We start from the raw sequence: 18519 nt of genomic DNA, 5'->3' as shown, positions 1-18519 counted from the left end.
GAAAAACTGAAAGCATTCCTTGTAAGGTCAGGAACAAAACAAGGAGGCCTAATCATACCACTTTTGCTTCAACAAAGTTTTGGAAAACTTAGCACAGCAATCAGAGGGAAAAAAGGATATAAAAGGAGTCTATTGAAAAGAAGTAAATCTGTTGCTTTTTGCAATGACATAAAGCATCTGCCTCCAAAGCAGGAGACCTGGGTTCGATCCCAGGGTCGGGAAGATCCCCTGGAGAAGGAAATGGTAACTCACTCCAGTATTCTTGCCTGGAGAATCCCATGGACGGAGAAGCCTGGTAGGCTACAGTCCACGGAGTCACAAAGAGTCAGACTTGACTGAGCAACTTCACTTTCACTAATACTATGAGGAACCAGTAGAAACAGTGTCAGACTTTATTTTTTGGGGCTCCAAAATCACTGCAGATGGTGACAGCAGCCATGAAATTAAAAGACACTTACTCCTTGGAAGAAAAGTTATGGCCAACCTAGATAGTATATTCAAAAGCAGAGACATTACTTTGCCGACTAAGGTCCGTCTAGTCAAGGCTATGGTTTTTCCTGTGGTCATGTATGGATGTGAGAGTTGGACTATGAAGAAGGCTGAGCACTGAAGAATTGATGCTTTTGAACTGTGGTATTGGAGAAGACTCTTGAGAGTCCCTTGGACTGTAAGGAGATCCAACCAGTCCATTCTGAAGGAGATCAACCCTGGGATTTCTTTGGAAGGAATGATGCTAAAGCTGAAGCTCCAGTACTTTGGCCACCTCATGCGAAGAGTTGACTCATTGGAAAAGACTCTGATGCTGGGAGGGATTGGGGGCAGGAGGAGAAGGGGATGACCCAGGATGAGATGGCTGGATGGCATCACGGACTCGATTGACGTGACTCTGAGTGAACTCCGGGAGATGGTGATGGACAGGGAGGCCTGGCGTGCTGCGATTCATGGGGTCGCCAAGAGTCAGACACGACTGAGCGACTGAACTGAACTGACTGAACTGATACATAGAAAATCCTAAAGTCAAAAACAGAAAACTACTGGAGCTCATGAGTGAATTCAGTAAACTTATAGGATACAAACTCAATATATAGAAATCAGTTGCATTTCTATTTACTAACAATAAACAAGAAAATATCAAAAAGAGAAATTAAGGAAGCAACCCAATTTACCAGTGCAGCAAAAAGAATAAAATATCTAGGAATAAGCCTTCCTAAGGAGGCAAAAGACCTATACTTTTCTAAAAGACCTATAGTTTTCACTATAAGACACTGATAAAAGAAAATTGAAGATCACAGAGATGGAAATATATACCATGTTCTTGGACTGGAAGACTCGATATTGCTAAATTGATAATACTACCTAAGGCAGTCTACACAGATTCAATCCCCATCAAATTACCAATGGCATTTTTCACAGAACTGGAATAAAGGAATTTTAAATTTGTATGGAAACACAAAAGACTCCAAATAGCCAAAGCAATCTTTTTTTTAAATATAAATTTATTTATTTTAATTGGAGGTTAATTACTTTACAATATTGTATTGGCTTTGCCATACATCAACATGAATCCGTCACAGGTATAGACGTGTTCCCCATCCTGAACCCCCTCCCTCCTCCCTCCCTGTACCATCCTTCTGGGTCATCCCAGTGCACCAGCCCCAAGCACCCAGTGTCATGCATTGCCCAAACCTCCTACAATCTTGAGAAAGAAGAACAGAGCTGCAGGAATCATGCTCCCTGACTTCAGACTGTACTACATATATAATCAAAACAGTGTGGTACTGACACAAAAAAATACAGGATAGAAAGCCCAGAGAGAAACTCATGCACTTAGGTCAATTAAAATATGACAAAGGAGGCAAGAACATACAATGAAGAAAAAAATCTCTTCAACAGGTGTTGGGAAAGCTAGACAACTACATATAAACCAATGAAATTAGAACACTCTCTCACACCCTACACAAAAATAAACTCAAAATGCTTTAGAGATCTAAATATAAGACTTGACACCATAAAACTACTAGAAGAGAACATAACCAAAACATTTTGATGTGAAACATATCCATGTTTTCTTAGGTCAATCTCCTAAGTCAAAAAAAGTAAAAGCAAAAGTAAACAAATGAGACCTAATTAAACTTAAAAGCTTTTGCATAGCAAAGAAAACCATCAACAAAACAAAAAGAAAACCTACAGAATGGGAGAAAATGTTTGAAAACTGATAAGGGATTAGTATTCAAAATATACAAACAGTTCACACAATTCAATATCAAATAAATGAAAAATCTTTTCAAAAATAGATCTCAATAGACATTTCTATAGAAGACTCAAAGAAAGGCCATCATTAAAAAGTCAAAAAATAACAAATGCTAGAGATGGTGTGGAGAAAAGAGAACCCTCCCTCTTATACTGTTTGTGGGAGTGTGAACTGGTGCAGCCACAACAGAGAACAGTATGGAGGTTCCTTAATCAATAGGGTTACCCAATCCTGGGCATATATCCAAAAAAACATGAAATCTCTAGCTTGGAAAGAAACATGCGCCTCAATGTTCATAACATTATTTACAATAGCCTAGACATGGAAGCAGCCCACGTGCCCATCAACAGAGAACTGGCCTAAGAAGGTTTGGTACACACACAGACACAGAAACCCTGCAGAGATCCTTGGGAGATCATGTGATCAGGATGCCAGGGTTTGGAGTAATCCAGGTGCTAACCAAGAAATACTAAATACATTGTCAGCAACCACCAGACACTGAGACAATGCAAGGAAGGATTCCCCTACAGGTTTCCAGGGATCATGGCCCTGAAGACATCTGGATTTCAGACTCCTAGCCTCCAGACCTGTGAGAATAAATTTCTGTGGTTTTGAGCCACCCAGAGGGTCACACTTTGTTCCAGCAGCCTTAGAAAACTAACTCAGCTTCCATTTAGGGAGGGGAGTGGGAAAAGAATAACAGAAATTTTGATTAATACAACAGAATACAGGAGCTATTCCTAATAGAAAAAAAGTTTTTACATAATGCAGAATAACATAGAAGAAATAAATTTAAATACACCAGTAATTCAAAAAGTATGAACATATGAAATTCATTTATTAGAATACAAAACGCTGAATGGGTTTACAAATCTGATTCATCTATGCAGTTTTCAGATGACATTTCTAGGACAGGACAAAATGATAGGAATGTAGAAAGAACACAGAAAATGAAAGATATACCAGACACCACCTAAAAAGAGAAGAAGCAGGTGTAGCAATATTAACATCAGAGATAAAAAGGAGCAATTCATGCATGCAAGGCACCAGAAAGAAATTAACTGCAATGTTCCTAAACAGCAATCATCTACAAAAACGTCAAGGGAAAGCTGACTATAAGGACAATTGGAAAAACCCAGAGTGGGAGACATTCTCTTCTAAAAGAAGTGATTGGAGAACAGATGAGAAAAACACCAGTAGGGCGACAGAAAATGTGAACAATTTAACCAGCAAGATTAATCCAAAAATATGTTCAAAAGCCTGCTCCCAACAAAGAGAATTCATATTCTTTTTCTTTTTTTAGCACATAGGACAATTTATAAAATTAACCAGGTACTAGATTTCCAAGAAGTCCCCACATATTTCAAAGAATCATGGTCACACAGACAATCCTTTCTTGACCAAAATACAATACTGTTCATCTCTGAATTCAACTTTGTTCTAAGAGAAATAAAAAGTAAGCTACAACAAACAGCATTTCTTGCCTATACTGCGAACACAAATGAAGCGTAACACAAGGTGTTGCTTAGGATGCAAGAACACAGGGACTCCTGGCCAAGGTGGGAGTATCAATTGTCATAATTTGGCAATATCTATCAAAAGCTAAAATACACATTTCCTCCTTGCCCACCAATCCGTTCCTGTAATTTTTTATATAGATACACTTACACATGTGCAAAGAGAAGAGTGTACAAGGACTTTCATTACAGTATTGATTGTTATAGCAAAAGGTCCAAAAACTTTAATGTCCATCAATGTGGGAAGGATTAAACTGTGGTCTTCTCAGGTAACTGAATAGTAACACGAATGAGACAGTGCCATGTTTATGATATTGAAGAGCGCTAAAATGCTTAAGGTGTGGAACAATGTATATAGCCATGATCATTTATTTTTCATAAAGAAAAGGGTCTTTATTTTCATTCTAGAAAAATACCATGCTAACAGCATCTGCTAGCAGTGGTTGCTTCTGTAAGCACTGGGAGACAGGGAAGACTTATTTTAACTAAAAGAAATGATCTGCATTTTACCATGTTCTATGAATTACTATTCAAATAATAAACAGGCAGAAAGCCTCTAGTCACTTGATTCATTCATTTAAAATACAGCATCTAAATAAAATGAAGTCTCTAGTGAGAAGCCTAATAAACTGCAGATATTCCAAATTCTTTTGCACATTCCCTTTAAATTCCTTTAATGATGAACTATCAGGTCTAACATGTCTGTGCAGTTAAACCAGCAAACACGTTCAACAAGGTTTTCAAGAGGGTCATTACCTGACTGGTACATGTGAAAGTGCTCAGTCAAAAACTACAGGCCAAAAGCAGTGCAAACAAGTGAAAGACTACTTCCTTTCATGGCAAACCAGCTTAATAAATCCTGGCTATCTCTGATCTCTCTTCCCTCCCTACTCCCAAAGGACACACCAGGGAAATTCCAGACCTTCCTCAAGGCAGGTGCTATTCTTGGTTCCTGGGTTGGTCCTACCCATACCCCTCCAACTCCCACCAACTCCAGCAGCACATCCCCCAAAAGTCACATGACTTACTCCATGGATTTGTTGAGATACCCTTACCCTTATTACTTTTCCCATCACTCATCACTATCTAACATGTGTATTTGTTTACTTCCCACGCGAGAAGGTGAGCCCTTTCTAGCATTGAGGGCAAGATTTCCTGCTATTCACCAGACCCTAAAAGTATACAGTAGGCCCTAAATGAATGTACGTGACATAAATTTGCAGGAAATCTCTAACATAGTTTTCTTCATCTTCTAGCCAAATCCCATCTATTGTATGTTTATTTTTTAAGACTGCAGCTTTTTCTAGTCTTTTAACCTAGACAGTGTTCAAAGAGAGGGCAAATGGAGAGAAGTTCTTTCTGGAGAAAGAACAGACTCACGAAGGGAAAAAGAACTTGTAACCTTGGTGTTGGATTTTGTTTAAATTCACCAAGCTAATATGTTACAGGTTCAGAATCATTTATTTTCCTGGCCATCCAATTGTAAAAGTTAGGGAAAATCTTTTCAAACAGTATGAGGAATAAAACCCCAATGCTACAGAAGTATTCTAAAAGCAAGGATAACTTCAATGAAGCTATTTCATCTGGGAGGGACTTCAGCACTCGTGGAGAAGCAGGTGTTTGAGATCTAATGAAGTCCCTGAGGATCAAGCATCCAGCTGCCTGTCCCCTGGCAGGATACCCTGGACTCCCATCAAATTCAGCTCTCTAGTGGACTTCTCACACTTATGTTCCCCCAGCTTCATTCACCAGGGAAACGGTGCTAACCTGTGTCAGAGAATCATGGGGACAGAAAGTAGTCTCTTCACTTTGCCATTTCCAGACTGTTCTGTTTTGAAGGCATCGCCCCCTTTTTGGTTAAGGGAGCCCCACACCCTGAGTGATAGTGAAGGACAGGGAAGCCTGGCGTGCTGCAGACCACAAGGCTGCAAAGAGTCAGACACAACTTAGCAGCTAAACAACAACCACGTCCTGGGAAGTACTGTCACAGGCTCACCTATGGCTCTAGTCTTCCAGCGCTGACCCACAGAGAGAAGACGGTGTCAGCTATGTGGTACCAAGACAAATGCTCCATTGTTCCCAGCCCTTCCCACTGCATCCTTGTAACCCACAAAATATAGAATGACCTGTTGAAATCCTGCCACATCCCCTGCTTCTCTGAGGGCAGGTTATATACACACTTGTGAATTAGTGCACAGCCCAGTATCAGCCCAACAAACAGTTTCTGGAATCCAATTCCAATAAAGAAAATAACTGTCTACTCTAAAAAGTAGTACACATACATATATACATACATTATCGTCATTGTTTAGTTGCTAAGTCATGCCTACATCTTCTGCAACCCCACGGACTGCAGCCTGCCAGGCTCCTCTGTCCATGAGGTTTCCCAGGCAAGAATACTGGAGTGGCTTTCATGCCCTCCTCCAGAGGATCTTCCTGACCCATTGATCGAACCTGCATCTCCTGCATTGGCAGGCGGATTCTTTATCACTGAGCCACCAGGGAAGACCATATACACACGTGCGCAAACATATAAAAAAAAGGTGGGAGCCTAGTCCACTCCCCACCCATGGGCTTGTCCAATCTTTAGCCAGAAAGTTCTGCTTACAGTCTAATCTAAATTACTCCTTGAATCAACATAAGACTTATTTCTCCCATTCTCACTGGAAAAGAAGAGTTCATAAATATTGCCCATCTTATACATCTTCCAACACTTAAGGACCCCTCTCTGCCTTCTCTTCTCTGAAACAAATGAACCCTTCAGCAAGTCCATGGCAATCAGCCAATTTATTTCATGGTCCCCTCAATCTTGAAAACCTGCAAGCTTGAATCAGACATAAAGACAGCTATATGGCCACAGTCCTGCTCCTTCAATATTTAAATCTGTGCGATTATTCTACCTCTTGCTTTGTTATATTTTAACCAGAGCCGGGGATGAGAAAACAAGTGCTTTTTTGAGCATCTGTCACTGCTGACCCTGGGTTACCTCTGCAGTGCATGCTTATAGCACTTAACAAGATTATTAAGTGCTCCAGTGACATTATTACAAGAGGGGGCAGGACCAGTGTCAGCCTAATGAGGCGGCGGATGATATCTGATGGTCTCCATCCGAAAATCAGCAGAGGCCAGCCTGTGCACTAATCAAGTCACCAAAGGCCCTTCACCCGGGACAAGAGCAGCCTTTGTCTCCACCTGAGAGCAAAATGAGCCACCTCCTTTCTAGTGCTAATAAGTTTAATGGAGACGGTTATGTTCCATGGGAAAAGCTGGGCTCTCCTCTTCCAGGGCAAGCATCCAAGACAAGGGGCTCGAGAAGGCAAGAAACTATTCCTTCATGAGCCGCAACCTGAACCCACCGGCACTTTCACGGTACTTGACACGGAATATGAGCTCCATGCATGTTTCTACTGAAGCCACAATGAGTTATTAGAATTTACCCATGGTTCTGAACTTTCAGGTAGCCTAAGCAAAGACGGGAAAAAGGAGGACTTCCCTGGTGGTCCAGGGGTTAAGAATTTGCCTGCCAATGCAGGGAACACAGATTCGATCCCTGGTCCACGAAGATCCCTCTGTCACAGGGCAACTAAGCCTGTGTGCCATAACTGCTGAGCCCTACACACTCTAGGGCCCACAAGCTGCAACCACCAAGACTCCCACTCCTAGAGCCAGTAATCTGTCGAGAAGCCACTGCAATGAGACCTCCATGTACCACAACTAGAGAGCAGCCCCGCTCGCCACAACTAGAGAAAAGTCCAAGTGTAGCAACAAAGACCCAGTATAGCCAAAATTAAATAAATAAGAATTTAAAATAAAAAATAAAATATCCAGTAAAAAGAAAAAGAGGAGAAGGGGGGTAGGGGTGACAACCCTCTGTGCAGTCAAAAATCTGCATGTAACTTAGGGTTGGTCCTCTGTGTCTGTGATTCCACAGCCACAGATTTAACCAGCTGCGGACTCAACCAACAAGAGATCATGTAGTATTGTGTTACTTACTATTGAAAAAAATTGCCCTACAAGTGGATCCATGCAACTCAAACCTAGCTTGTTCAAGGGTCAACTCTATACTTGTTTACAACGTTTTCTTGTATAAATAACCCTGTCAGAGGATACAGATTGTTTTGGAGAATGTTGAGCACATGCTTCTGAGTTCTCTAAAGTCCTTTGCTTTCAAACCCATGCAAAGCAGAGGCCAGCAAGAAGCCAGTGCCCTCTACATTCTTTGCTGGGTAGGGATGAGACCTGGGACCCTTTGCTGTGGTGCTTGCACCTGCACAAACATGTCCTCCAGCAGCAAAATACAGAGAAACTGCAAGAGACTAAAAATAACTGTGTGCATGGGTAATTGAGGCAAACTGTGGACAATAAGATACAAAACTGCCTCTTCTGAGGAGCCAGGAGCAAAAGCAGAGTACTGGCCCACGCCCCCTGTACACACCACCACCAAAGGGGCGGGCAGACAACCTATGCCAACCCCCTGACCCAACCCCTGAGCACACTCCCCACCTCACCCCTTGGAAGGAATCAGCTCACCCTTCTAGGGGAGTGAGCAGGCAAGGGAACCTGTTGATTGTTCTCCTTCCCCTCTGCTGCAGCAGGGGCCCCATAAGGCTGAGCCTGAATTTCCTGCCTGGCTTCTGGTCAATTTCTATTGATTGAGGAAGCCAAGAATCCTGGTTGGTAACAGAAAGATCTGTTGGTTGCACAAATACGCATAAGAACATATTTGTAGCCCACCCACATCTGCTTATGGGGCAACAACCAAGGTCAGACAGCAGCTGTTCCTGTGCATCTTTAACAGCCGACAGGAACATACTATGGGCTCTCAGGCATTTGCATTGCTGGCTGGGCCAGAGCAAGAGACCCCACGTTCCCAACGACAGATCATGCCCACAGCGGTCAGTCTGGTTCAGAAATGTATCCACGGTTTCTCACCAAGTGGTGCAATTGTACTTGCTAATGAGATACAACCAATTCTAGACTTATTTTTTTCTCTTTAGGCACATAGTCACCAATGACAATACAGAGTCCATATATTCAAACAGGAATCCAGAGAGTTAGGAAAAAGAACATAATTTGGGTTTAAAAAATAATTTCATTGAGTAGTATCATCATACATACTCTCTCAACACAGAAGGAAAGAAGTCACACTGTATTGTCCCAACTTCTAAGAAAGATAAATAGAAACTGTAAGAAAGCAGTAAGCCTACCAAACTTCGAAATTTAATGAGCGTTTAAGAGGGGAAAGCCTGAAAACTCCTCCTGTCAGCCAGGTTGAGGTGAAACAAATAACAATCTCACATGCTATTTGAGATAATATCATTGATACGTTGTGTCAAATTGCCCTCATATCAAAATCCAAACTATCCTTTGATCCAGCAGTTCCAAGACTCTATTACAATGAAAAAATATAATATTTCTCTATTTCTTTATAAAGTGCGAAGAAGTACATATAAGAACGTATTTGTAGCCTGTATAAATATTGTTTATAAAAAGAAAAACAGAAACAGGAAAATTTCTAGCAATAGAAATAAAGCATGGTTTGTTCAAAGAACCACGCCTCTTTCCTTGTTGGCATGCACAAATACTTACTGAGCTTCTGCTATACTGATGGGGTTCTAGGCAATTTTTTACCTCACAAAAATATTCCAAAAAAATCTCTGGTCTTGTTGAGATTATATTCTAGACATAATGGTTTCAAATACATTCTACACATTCTTGAAGTATAGACATGCATATATCTGTATGACATTTCTGTAATACAGGTAATGCCAGATACGCTCTTGAATGAAACCTTTGTAAAGCTCTGAAGCCCCTGTGAGTCCCTTCCATGCAAATAGGAAGCCACTGGAGCAGGTTTGAAATAAAAAATTAACACCAGCTTGAACTTTAGAACACACTTAACTGGCTTTCATGTATACATTCGGTCCTGGCTTTGATGTATACACTAACTGTACAATCTCAATTTATTTAACATCTACATTTCAGACTCACAGAATTACCACAAGAGTTTAGACAAAAAGAAAAAAAAAAAGTAAAAACTTTTTAGAGCTGCCTGGAAAAAAAGTAGACACTCAATAAATTTATTTTTCCTGTCCTTTCTTTTCAAACTGTCTCGAGACTCAAAACCCTTAACCACTCAGTGTCTTTCTTCACTAATTGATTATCCAACTGAAAAGAAAATATATTCTTTAAAAACATTCAAATAATAATTATGCTGCTGAATCAAAGAATTTTTAATTGTCCTTGCTCTTTCCTTCCTGTCTCAGTTCATACATCACAGGAAAAAAAAAAAACCTTCTTTCCTTCAGCAACTATATCTTTGTACTTCTTAGCACTATTCCTTCTTCATAAAGGAAGTTGGTTTAAAAATATTTTTTAACTAAGCAGATATCTATTAGCTTATTCTCACCTGTATTCTGATAGTCACTTTTGTTTCTAAAAAAATAATCCTTTTCTCATAAAGCTTACATGTCAGCAAGGGCAAAAAAATATTTTTTCTTTTTTTAAGAATTTGAAAAACCCACAGGCATGCTGAAGTCCGAAACTGACCGCAGCATCCTCACCATTTGCTTTCTATTGGATGTTTTCCCGTAATTCACACACTCCGTTTAATGCCTGAGACTGTGAGCACAATAAAATCTTTCAATAGAGTATCTGTTAAATAGTTCCAATTATGAAAATAAAGTCCAGTGGCATAAAATAAGCTGTCTCGTGGAGCCCCTGCCATCTGGGAAAGTGATGCTCTAGCAGGTAATCTGCTAGAAGGCTAATGAAGACCCAGGTTCTCCAGGTGCTGGAGTTGGCCTCCAGTTGCCAGGCTCTACCAAAGTAATTTTTTCAGAGTCCAGGGCACAAGTAGCTGATTAAATATTGAAAACACTTCTCAAAACTTACTATCTTTATATCATGTTTCATCATATGCTTTCAGGAACTTAGCACCAAGGAAAAAAATACTGTAAAAATAATGCTCTGTTTTATATGCCTATGAGAACTGTGTAGTCAATATATATATATATATTTTTTTTGCTTTGCTTACCAAGAAGTTCAAACCAGATATAAATCTTTGTAACCCATTTATTCATTCATCTATTCAGTAAACATACATGGGGCTCCTATTACATGTCAAGGACCATGCAAAGTCCTGATGATTCAGAGCTCAAGGGCACAGTCAGCTTTTCAGAAAGCCACGGGCAGATACTGAATTAAGGAGGGATCATTTCTGTGACTGAGATATACATAGGATAATCTGAGAGCTCATAGAAATGGCACTTCATCCAGCCTGGGGAAATGGAGGGGTGAGCAGGGAGAATCAAGGAAGGTGCCCCCCAAAACTGAAATATTCAATAAGATATCATCTCTGGTTCTTGGTAAATCATCTCCCATTTGATTTCTGATGTTTCTAATTTTTTATTTAAAAATAATTTTAAACCTTCATAGAAAGACTGGAAATAATACATACTTGTTTAATCATACATATGCATATTTAGACATACAAATAAAAGTCACTAAACAATATCCTTGTAACCTAAAGGAACCCTCAAATTTTATTAAAAAAAACACAGCTTTGTTGCTGTTGTTCAGTCACTAAGTCATGTTCAACTCTTTCCAACCACATGGACTGCAACCCCCAGGTTTCCCTGTCCTTCAGTCTCCTGGAGTTTGCTCAAACTTATGTCCATTGAGTCAGTGATGCCATCCAATCTGTCACCCCCTTCTCCTCCTGTCTTTAATCTTTCCATAAAAAAGTCACTAAACAATATCCTTTTAACCTAAAGGAACTCTCAAAATTTATAAAATCACAGCTTACAATAGGATATTACAAGGTCTCTAGGAAGACCAGACCTAATTAGGAGTAATCTGCTTTGAAGAGTTCATTCTTGCCACGATTCCAAAGTAACTTTGTTTAAAAATATGAAGGTACCTTCTTACTAAGCACATTCTCAGCCTTGCCTCTTCACTACTGTTTAGCACACCAACCCCAGAGGTATTGATCCAGTAGCTCTGGGTTGGTAGATGGTGACTGACAACACAGGTGGACTCTGCACTTTCTAGACGCATTCTGGCTTCCTTCCAGATTTGGCTAATGCAAAACCACGGCATTCCTTTGCCTCCTCCTCCACCAACCTTCCCCTCTGCCACGTCATTCACTGTGAAAGAACGGGGTGCCTGGCATCATTTCAAATTCTATCATTGATTCAAATCTATCCCTAAGCAAACTGCTTTTATTTCAGAGGAACACTTTCTAGTGATTGGAACTGCAGTGGAAGTAAAACAGTTCTCCATTTATGTAGCATCCCCATCCCCAAAGGAATAGTTCCTATGCCTACAAATACCTCAGAAGCAATAAAGGGTTTGGTGGGTTGGAGTCTCTTTTGTGACTTTGTAAAAAGTCAGAATACCATGTAATAGACTACAACAACAAATACCATAACAAATATTTCATACGCATGACTCCCATTTAATAGCAACCACCTCATAAACCTGTGGTGAAAATGACAATATCTAGCTTAGAAATCCGAAGCAGCAAGGAAAGGAAGTTTCCTTTTTTCTTCTTTCTTTTCTCTCTTTTCCTCTCCCTATTTTTGCACAGCACTTATCACCAGAAACACACTTGTTTGTTTCCCCTCTTTCTTTAATACAATATATGCCCTAGAAAAGTTCATTACTATGTCTCCAACTCCTGACACCAACAAGTCACATCAACAAATATTTGTTGAATAAATGATGTTTTTCAAAATCCGTTTAGCTCATTCACATTCCATCCTTGCAGCTCAATACTAAAAACCAAGGCACAGTGAAGGTACAAAGGATGCTTCCCAACCTCTGCTTAAACCTCTTCTCCTTTACTCTGGCAAAGAACAACATCCTACAAAAAGCCAAAGCTATTTAAACAAATGCTCCAAGAAGTTCTGTTACTCCTGCGGCAACCCATCTAGAACCTTACTGTATACGTCACCATTAAATGCATTTTGACTTGGCAGTTTTGACACCTTTGAAACCTGCTCACTTTTCATGGTTCCCAAAAATGTTATACTGACTCCCTTTCCAATATCTTAAGTCAAAAGAAGTGGGGGGAGTGTAAGATCACTGATTAACAATGATACTAAAAAAAAAAAAATACACACACACACAGTGATACTATAAAGCATTCATGAACCTCATTAAATGGACCACACAGCCCCAGAGCTCCCTTTTTAACAGGTACGAAGGCTACTTTGAACTTCAGAATCTCTGCAGCCAAAAAGTTCACCTTCCCAAATATGAGTCTGTAAAGAGGAAGTAACCCAGATATGCACAGAAATCAGTGGCTGCGGGTCACTTAAATCACAGGAGACCTGCTGCTGCTGCTACTAAGTCGCTTCAGTCGTGTCCGACTCTGTGCGACCCCAGAGACGGCAGCCCACCAGGCTCCCCCATCCCTGGGATTCTCCAGGCAAGAACACTGGAGTGGGTTGCCATTTCCTTCTCCAAATGCATGAAAGTAGAAAGTGAAAGTGAAGTCGCTCAGTCGTGTCCGACTCTTCGCAACCCCATGGACTGCAGCCCACCAGGCTCCTCCGCCCATGGGATTTAGGAACTGACAAAAAGAGAATCATAAAATACAACTAAATAAGCAGTAAACTGTCTGATCCGGAGTCGCTCTTGGTTTTGTCACTACAAGGGAACAGACCACGGTAAAAAAAAAAAAAGAAAGAAAGAAAGAAGGAAAGAAATTTAAGAATAAATAAATAAATAAAAGCATCAGTCCACAGAAGCCAAGGGGCTTCAAGCAGGCCATAATTCTAAACCTCAGTACTCTGGCTTGACATTTGCTATCAAAGTGCTCTATTAAACTGCCTGCCAAGGAGCAATGAAGCAGAGCCCTAGCAATTCTTTCAACAAGCTACCGAGAGTGGAAGGCTAATTTAATGGGGCAGGGCCAAGCGCATTTAACAAACTGCACATCTGTAAGATGGAAATAAGCTGTCCTCATCTTCAGCAGTAACTCTCTAAGTAACTCTGCTAAGGAGCTCCTAAATAGTGTTGAAGCCTTTCTCCTTCTCGGTGTGTAGCTGCCAATGAATTTGTTTCCATCTGCAGAAGAGAGGCTGGCACAACATGAGGTTTTACCCAGCACCACTGGAGCCCCCAGAGCCATGAATGGAAAGACTCGAGCAGCATCTGATTCCTTTCCTGGAGAAAAGACACAAGGAATCATGTCTACTTGGCCTTAACCTACACATTTTTTCCACGTTTCTTTCCCCTTACCCCAAAGGAAATCAAATCATGCCACATGGAAGGTGAGTCCATTTCCACATCAACCTTTTGAGTGTAAGTGTGTACCAGGAAGCCTGGACTCCACCTAGAATGTTGCTTTTATTTGCTGCACTCGGGGTGTCTTGCTAAGCCTGGAAAAGGCAGCCTACTAGTCTGACTAGTAAAGTTTTGGGGGATAAGTAAGAGCAAAAAACACAAAGAGTGGCCAAAAACGACTGATGACGAATATAATTCCTTCAAAGAGAAAAGTATCTCAGAAAAATCCACAGAATTAGAGACTCCTAGAGTGACAGCACTCCTGGGTATCGTTTTAGCCTCTTCTTTCTGATTTGAAGATGAGGAAATCGAGACTAAGAGAGGAAGTGACATGCCCCAAATTACATAGTATGTGGCAGCAAAGCTGTGTCTCACAGGTCCTTTCCACACAGTTAGGCTGCCTCTTCTAGAAATGGAATCGTGAGCCATCAGCTATGCTGCAGAAAATCAAATAAAACAGGACAGGCAAGAATTTGAGCTATCATATCCAAAGAAGAGCCGTGTCTGAAATGGAGGTCATCAGGGTGTCTCACTCAGTCTTACTCTAGACAATTTCCTGTGAGACTATTCACTTAAGAGACAGACTTAAGACTCAGCAATCTCGAGCTCTCTGTGGCCCTCATTGCTGACAACTCTCCCATCCTTCAGTCATCAAACAGAGGGAGAAGTGACCAGACACATGGCCCACACCCACATTTTCTTTGGGGGCCTGCAGACAGGTAACAGGTAACATTCAACTTATAAACTACTGCAGGACACTGACAGCCCTCAAATGATTAGCAGCCTACATCACCTTCCCACTATGCTATCTTCCGTCTTTATCTCATACTTTGTCAATCTGTCTATTTTTTCCCCTCCCTCTTTCTCATCTTTTCTCAGTCCTGGCAGCACAACTAAGAGAGTTGTTTAGACCTGTTGATAACTGATAAGAAATAAAATAAGAAATTGCTGCTTGACACAATGAAGTTAGAACACTCCCTCACACCATACACAAAAATAAATTCAGAATGGCTTGAAGACTTAAATATACGACATGATACCATAAAACTCCTAGAGGAAAACATAGGCAAAATATTCTCTGACATAAATCATAGCAAGGTTTTCTTAGTTCAGTCTCCCAAGGCAAGAGAAATAAAAGCAAAAATAAACAAGACCTAATCAGACTTATAAGCTTTTGCACAGCAATAAAACCATTAACAACAGACAAACTAAGGACTGGGAAAAAATACGTGCAAAAGAGGCAACTGACAAAGGCTTAATTTCCAAAATATATTAACAGCTCAATAACAAAAACAAACAGCCCAGTCAAAGAATGGGCAGAAAACTTATATATGGCCTTTCTCCAAAGAAGACATACAGATGGCCAATACAAGAAACGATGTTCAACTTTGCTACTTATTCAGTTCAGTTCAGTTGCTCAGTTGTGTCCAACTCTTTGCGACCCCATGAGTCGCAGCACGCCAAGGCCTCCCTGTCCATCATCAACTCCCGGAGTTCACTCAGACTCGTGTCCATCGAGTCAGTGATGCCATCCACCCATCTCATCCTCTGTCGTCCCCTTCTCCTCCTGCCCCCAATCCCTCCCAGCATCAGGGTCTTTTCCAGTGAGTCAACTCTTCGCATGAGGTGGCCAAAGTACTGGAGCTTCACCTTTAGCATCATTCCTTCCAAAGAAATCCCAGGGCTGATCTCCTTCAGAATGGACTGGTTGGATCTCCTTGCAGTCCAAGGGACTCTCAAGAGTCTTCTCCAACACCACAGTTCAAAAGCATCAATTCTTCGGCACTCAGCTTTCTTCACAGTCCAACTCTCACATCCATACATGACTACTGGAAAAACCACAGCCTTGACTGCTGCTAAGTCGCTTCAGTCGTGTCCGACCCTGTGCGACCCCATAGACAGCAGCCCACCAGGCTCTGCCATCCCTGGGATTCTCCTGGCAAGAACAGTGGAGTGGGTTGCCATTTCCATCTCCAGTGCAGGAAAGTGAAAAGTGAAAGAAGTCGCTCAGTCTTGTCCGACTCTTTGCAACCCCATGGACTGCAGCCTAGCAGGCTCCTCCGTCCATGGGATTTTCCAGGCAAGAGTACTGGAGTGGGGTGCCACTGCCTTCTCCATACCCTTGGCTAGATGGACCTTAGTCAGCAAAGTAATGTCTCTGTTTTTGAATATGCTATCTAGGCTGGTCATAACTTTTCTTCCAAGGAGTAAGCTTTTAATTTCATGGCTGCAGTCACCATCTGCAGTGATTTTGAAGCCCCCCAAAATAAAGTCTGACACTGTTTCCACTGTTTCCCCATCTATTTCCCATGAAGTGATGGGACTGGATGCCATGATCTTAGTTTTCTGAATGTTGAGCTTTAAGCCAACTTTTTCACTCTCCACTTTCACTTTCATCAAGAGGCTTTTTAGTTCCTCTTCATTTTCTGCCATAAGGGTGGTGTCATCTGCATATCTGAGGTTATTGATATTTCTCCTGGCAGTCTTGATTCCAGCTTGTGCTTCTTCCTGCCCAGCGTTTCTCATGATGTATTCTGCATGTAAGTTAAATAACCAGGGTGACAATATACGGCCTTGACGTACTCCTTTTCCTATTTGGAACCAGTCTGTTGTTCCATGCCCAGTGCTAACTGTTGCTTCCTGACCTGCATACAGATTTCTCAAGAGGCAGGTCAGGTGGTCTGGTATTCCCATCTCTCTCAGAATCTTCCACAGTTTATTGTGATCCACACAGTCAAAGGCTTGACATAGTCAATAAAGCAGAAATAGATGTTTTTCTGGAACTCTCTTGCTTTTTCCATGATCCAGTGGATGTTGGCAATTTGATCTCTGGTTCCTCTGCCTTTTCTAAAACCATCTTGAACATCAGGAAGTTCACGGTTCATGTATTGCTGAAGCCTCGCTTGGAGAATTTTGAGCATTACTTTACTAGCATGTGAGATGAGTGTAATTGTGTGGTAGTTTGAGCATTCTTTGGCATTGCCTTTGAGATTGGATCAAAACCACAATGAAGGATCAACTCACACCAGTCAGAATGGCCATCATCAAAAAGTCTACAAATAATAAATGCTGGAGAGGGTATGGGAAAAAAAAAGAACCTTCTTACATCATCTATGGCAATGTAAATTGGTGTAACCGCTATGGAGAACAGTACGGAGGTTCTTCATTCAACTAAAAACAGAGTTGCCATATGATCCAATAATCCCAGTCCTGGGCTATATCCAGAGAAAATGCAAATTCAAAAAGTTACATGCACCCTAATGTCCACAGAAGTACTATTTACAATAGCCCATGCACAGAAACAACATAAATGTCCATCAACAGATGAATGGATAAACAATGTGTGTGTGTACACATACACATATACACACAATGGAATATTACCCAGCCCTAAAGAAGAATGAAATAATGCCATTGCAGCAAGGGAGGGACCTAGAGATTATCATGCTAAATGAATTAAGTCATAAAGAGAAAGACAAATAGGATATGATATCACTTATATGTGGAATCTAAAATATGACACTAATGAACTTATTTACGAAACAGACTCACATAGAAAACAAACTATGGTTACCAAAAGGGAAAGGAGGGGGAGAGATAAATTAGGAGTTTGGGATCAGCAGATACAAAACTGCTATATATAAAAATAGATAAACAACAAGGTCCTTCCTACTGTATAGCACTGGGAAGTATATTCAATATCTTATAATAAATCAGAATGGAAAAGAATATGAAAAAGCACACACACATATATATCTCTGTATGTACAGATGTGTGCATGTGTGTATACACACACACAAAACTGAATTACTTTGCTATACAGCGGAAACTAACAGCATTTTAAATCAACTCTATTTGAATTTTAAAAAAAGAAATTGCTGCTTATCTTCAATGAACAGAAGTACAAGATTAGGACTGAGAGCTGTTTGAAGTACATTTCTGTTAAAAACATTCAGGAAGCTACAACATAAAAGTACTTGAGACGAAATGAATTCAGGATCACAAATTAAGATCAACAACCACCTCTACATTGAAACATTACAAGACACAGCTCAGTATCAAAAGTTCTTTCATAAAAAGTCGATATGATTACAGGAAGATATAGAAATCACAGTATTTAACAGATGGGCAAGCAGCATAATCCCCAAGATTAATGAAACTCCGGATCACCACTGTTTAATATAGTTTTTGCTAAGCACGAGTAGCTCATACGGTAAGGATTTGTAGTTCAATCAAAATATCTTCTCTGCATCCACTTGTGAACATAATACTCACAACATCCATGTGATTAACAAAAGCAGCCTAGTCCAGGAGGCTTGCCAAAGGCAGGCAGCAGTGTGGCATATCTAAACAAATGAACATGGAAAGGTATCATTATGACTGATGTTGTAGACAATTGGGATAAAAAGCTTTTACAGTAAGTAAGAGGCTTTTGGCAGGGGACAAATCTTAAAGAGG

The 18519-nt window shown here is 40.7% G+C and overlaps 1 protein-coding gene across 5 annotated transcripts in view; it reads right to left on the bottom strand.

Moving 5' to 3' along the window:
* Nucleotides 1–18519, bottom strand: part of LYPD6B (LY6/PLAUR domain containing 6B) — a 249899-nt gene that overhangs the window by 105083 nt on the left and 126297 nt on the right. For 3 of the 5 annotated variants that reach the window (XM_018062675.1, XM_018062670.1, XM_018062681.1), the window contains exon 2: nucleotides 18337–18407. The exons of the other annotated variants lie outside the window; for them this stretch is intronic. In XM_018062675.1, coding sequence (XP_017918164.1) covers nucleotides 18337–18341 — 5 coding nt within the window. In that variant the 5' untranslated portion in view covers nucleotides 18342–18407. The remainder of the gene's footprint in view (nucleotides 1–18336; nucleotides 18408–18519) is intronic. 5 annotated transcript variants of the gene reach the window in all.

Source organism: Capra hircus, chromosome 2, assembly GCF_001704415.2.
Source record: "Capra hircus breed San Clemente chromosome 2, ASM170441v1, whole genome shotgun sequence".
Classification (NCBI taxonomy): Eukaryota; Metazoa; Chordata; class Mammalia; order Artiodactyla; family Bovidae; genus Capra; species Capra hircus.
The sequence above is the reverse complement of the archived record's forward strand: the minus strand, read 5'-3'. Positions and strand labels throughout refer to the sequence as shown.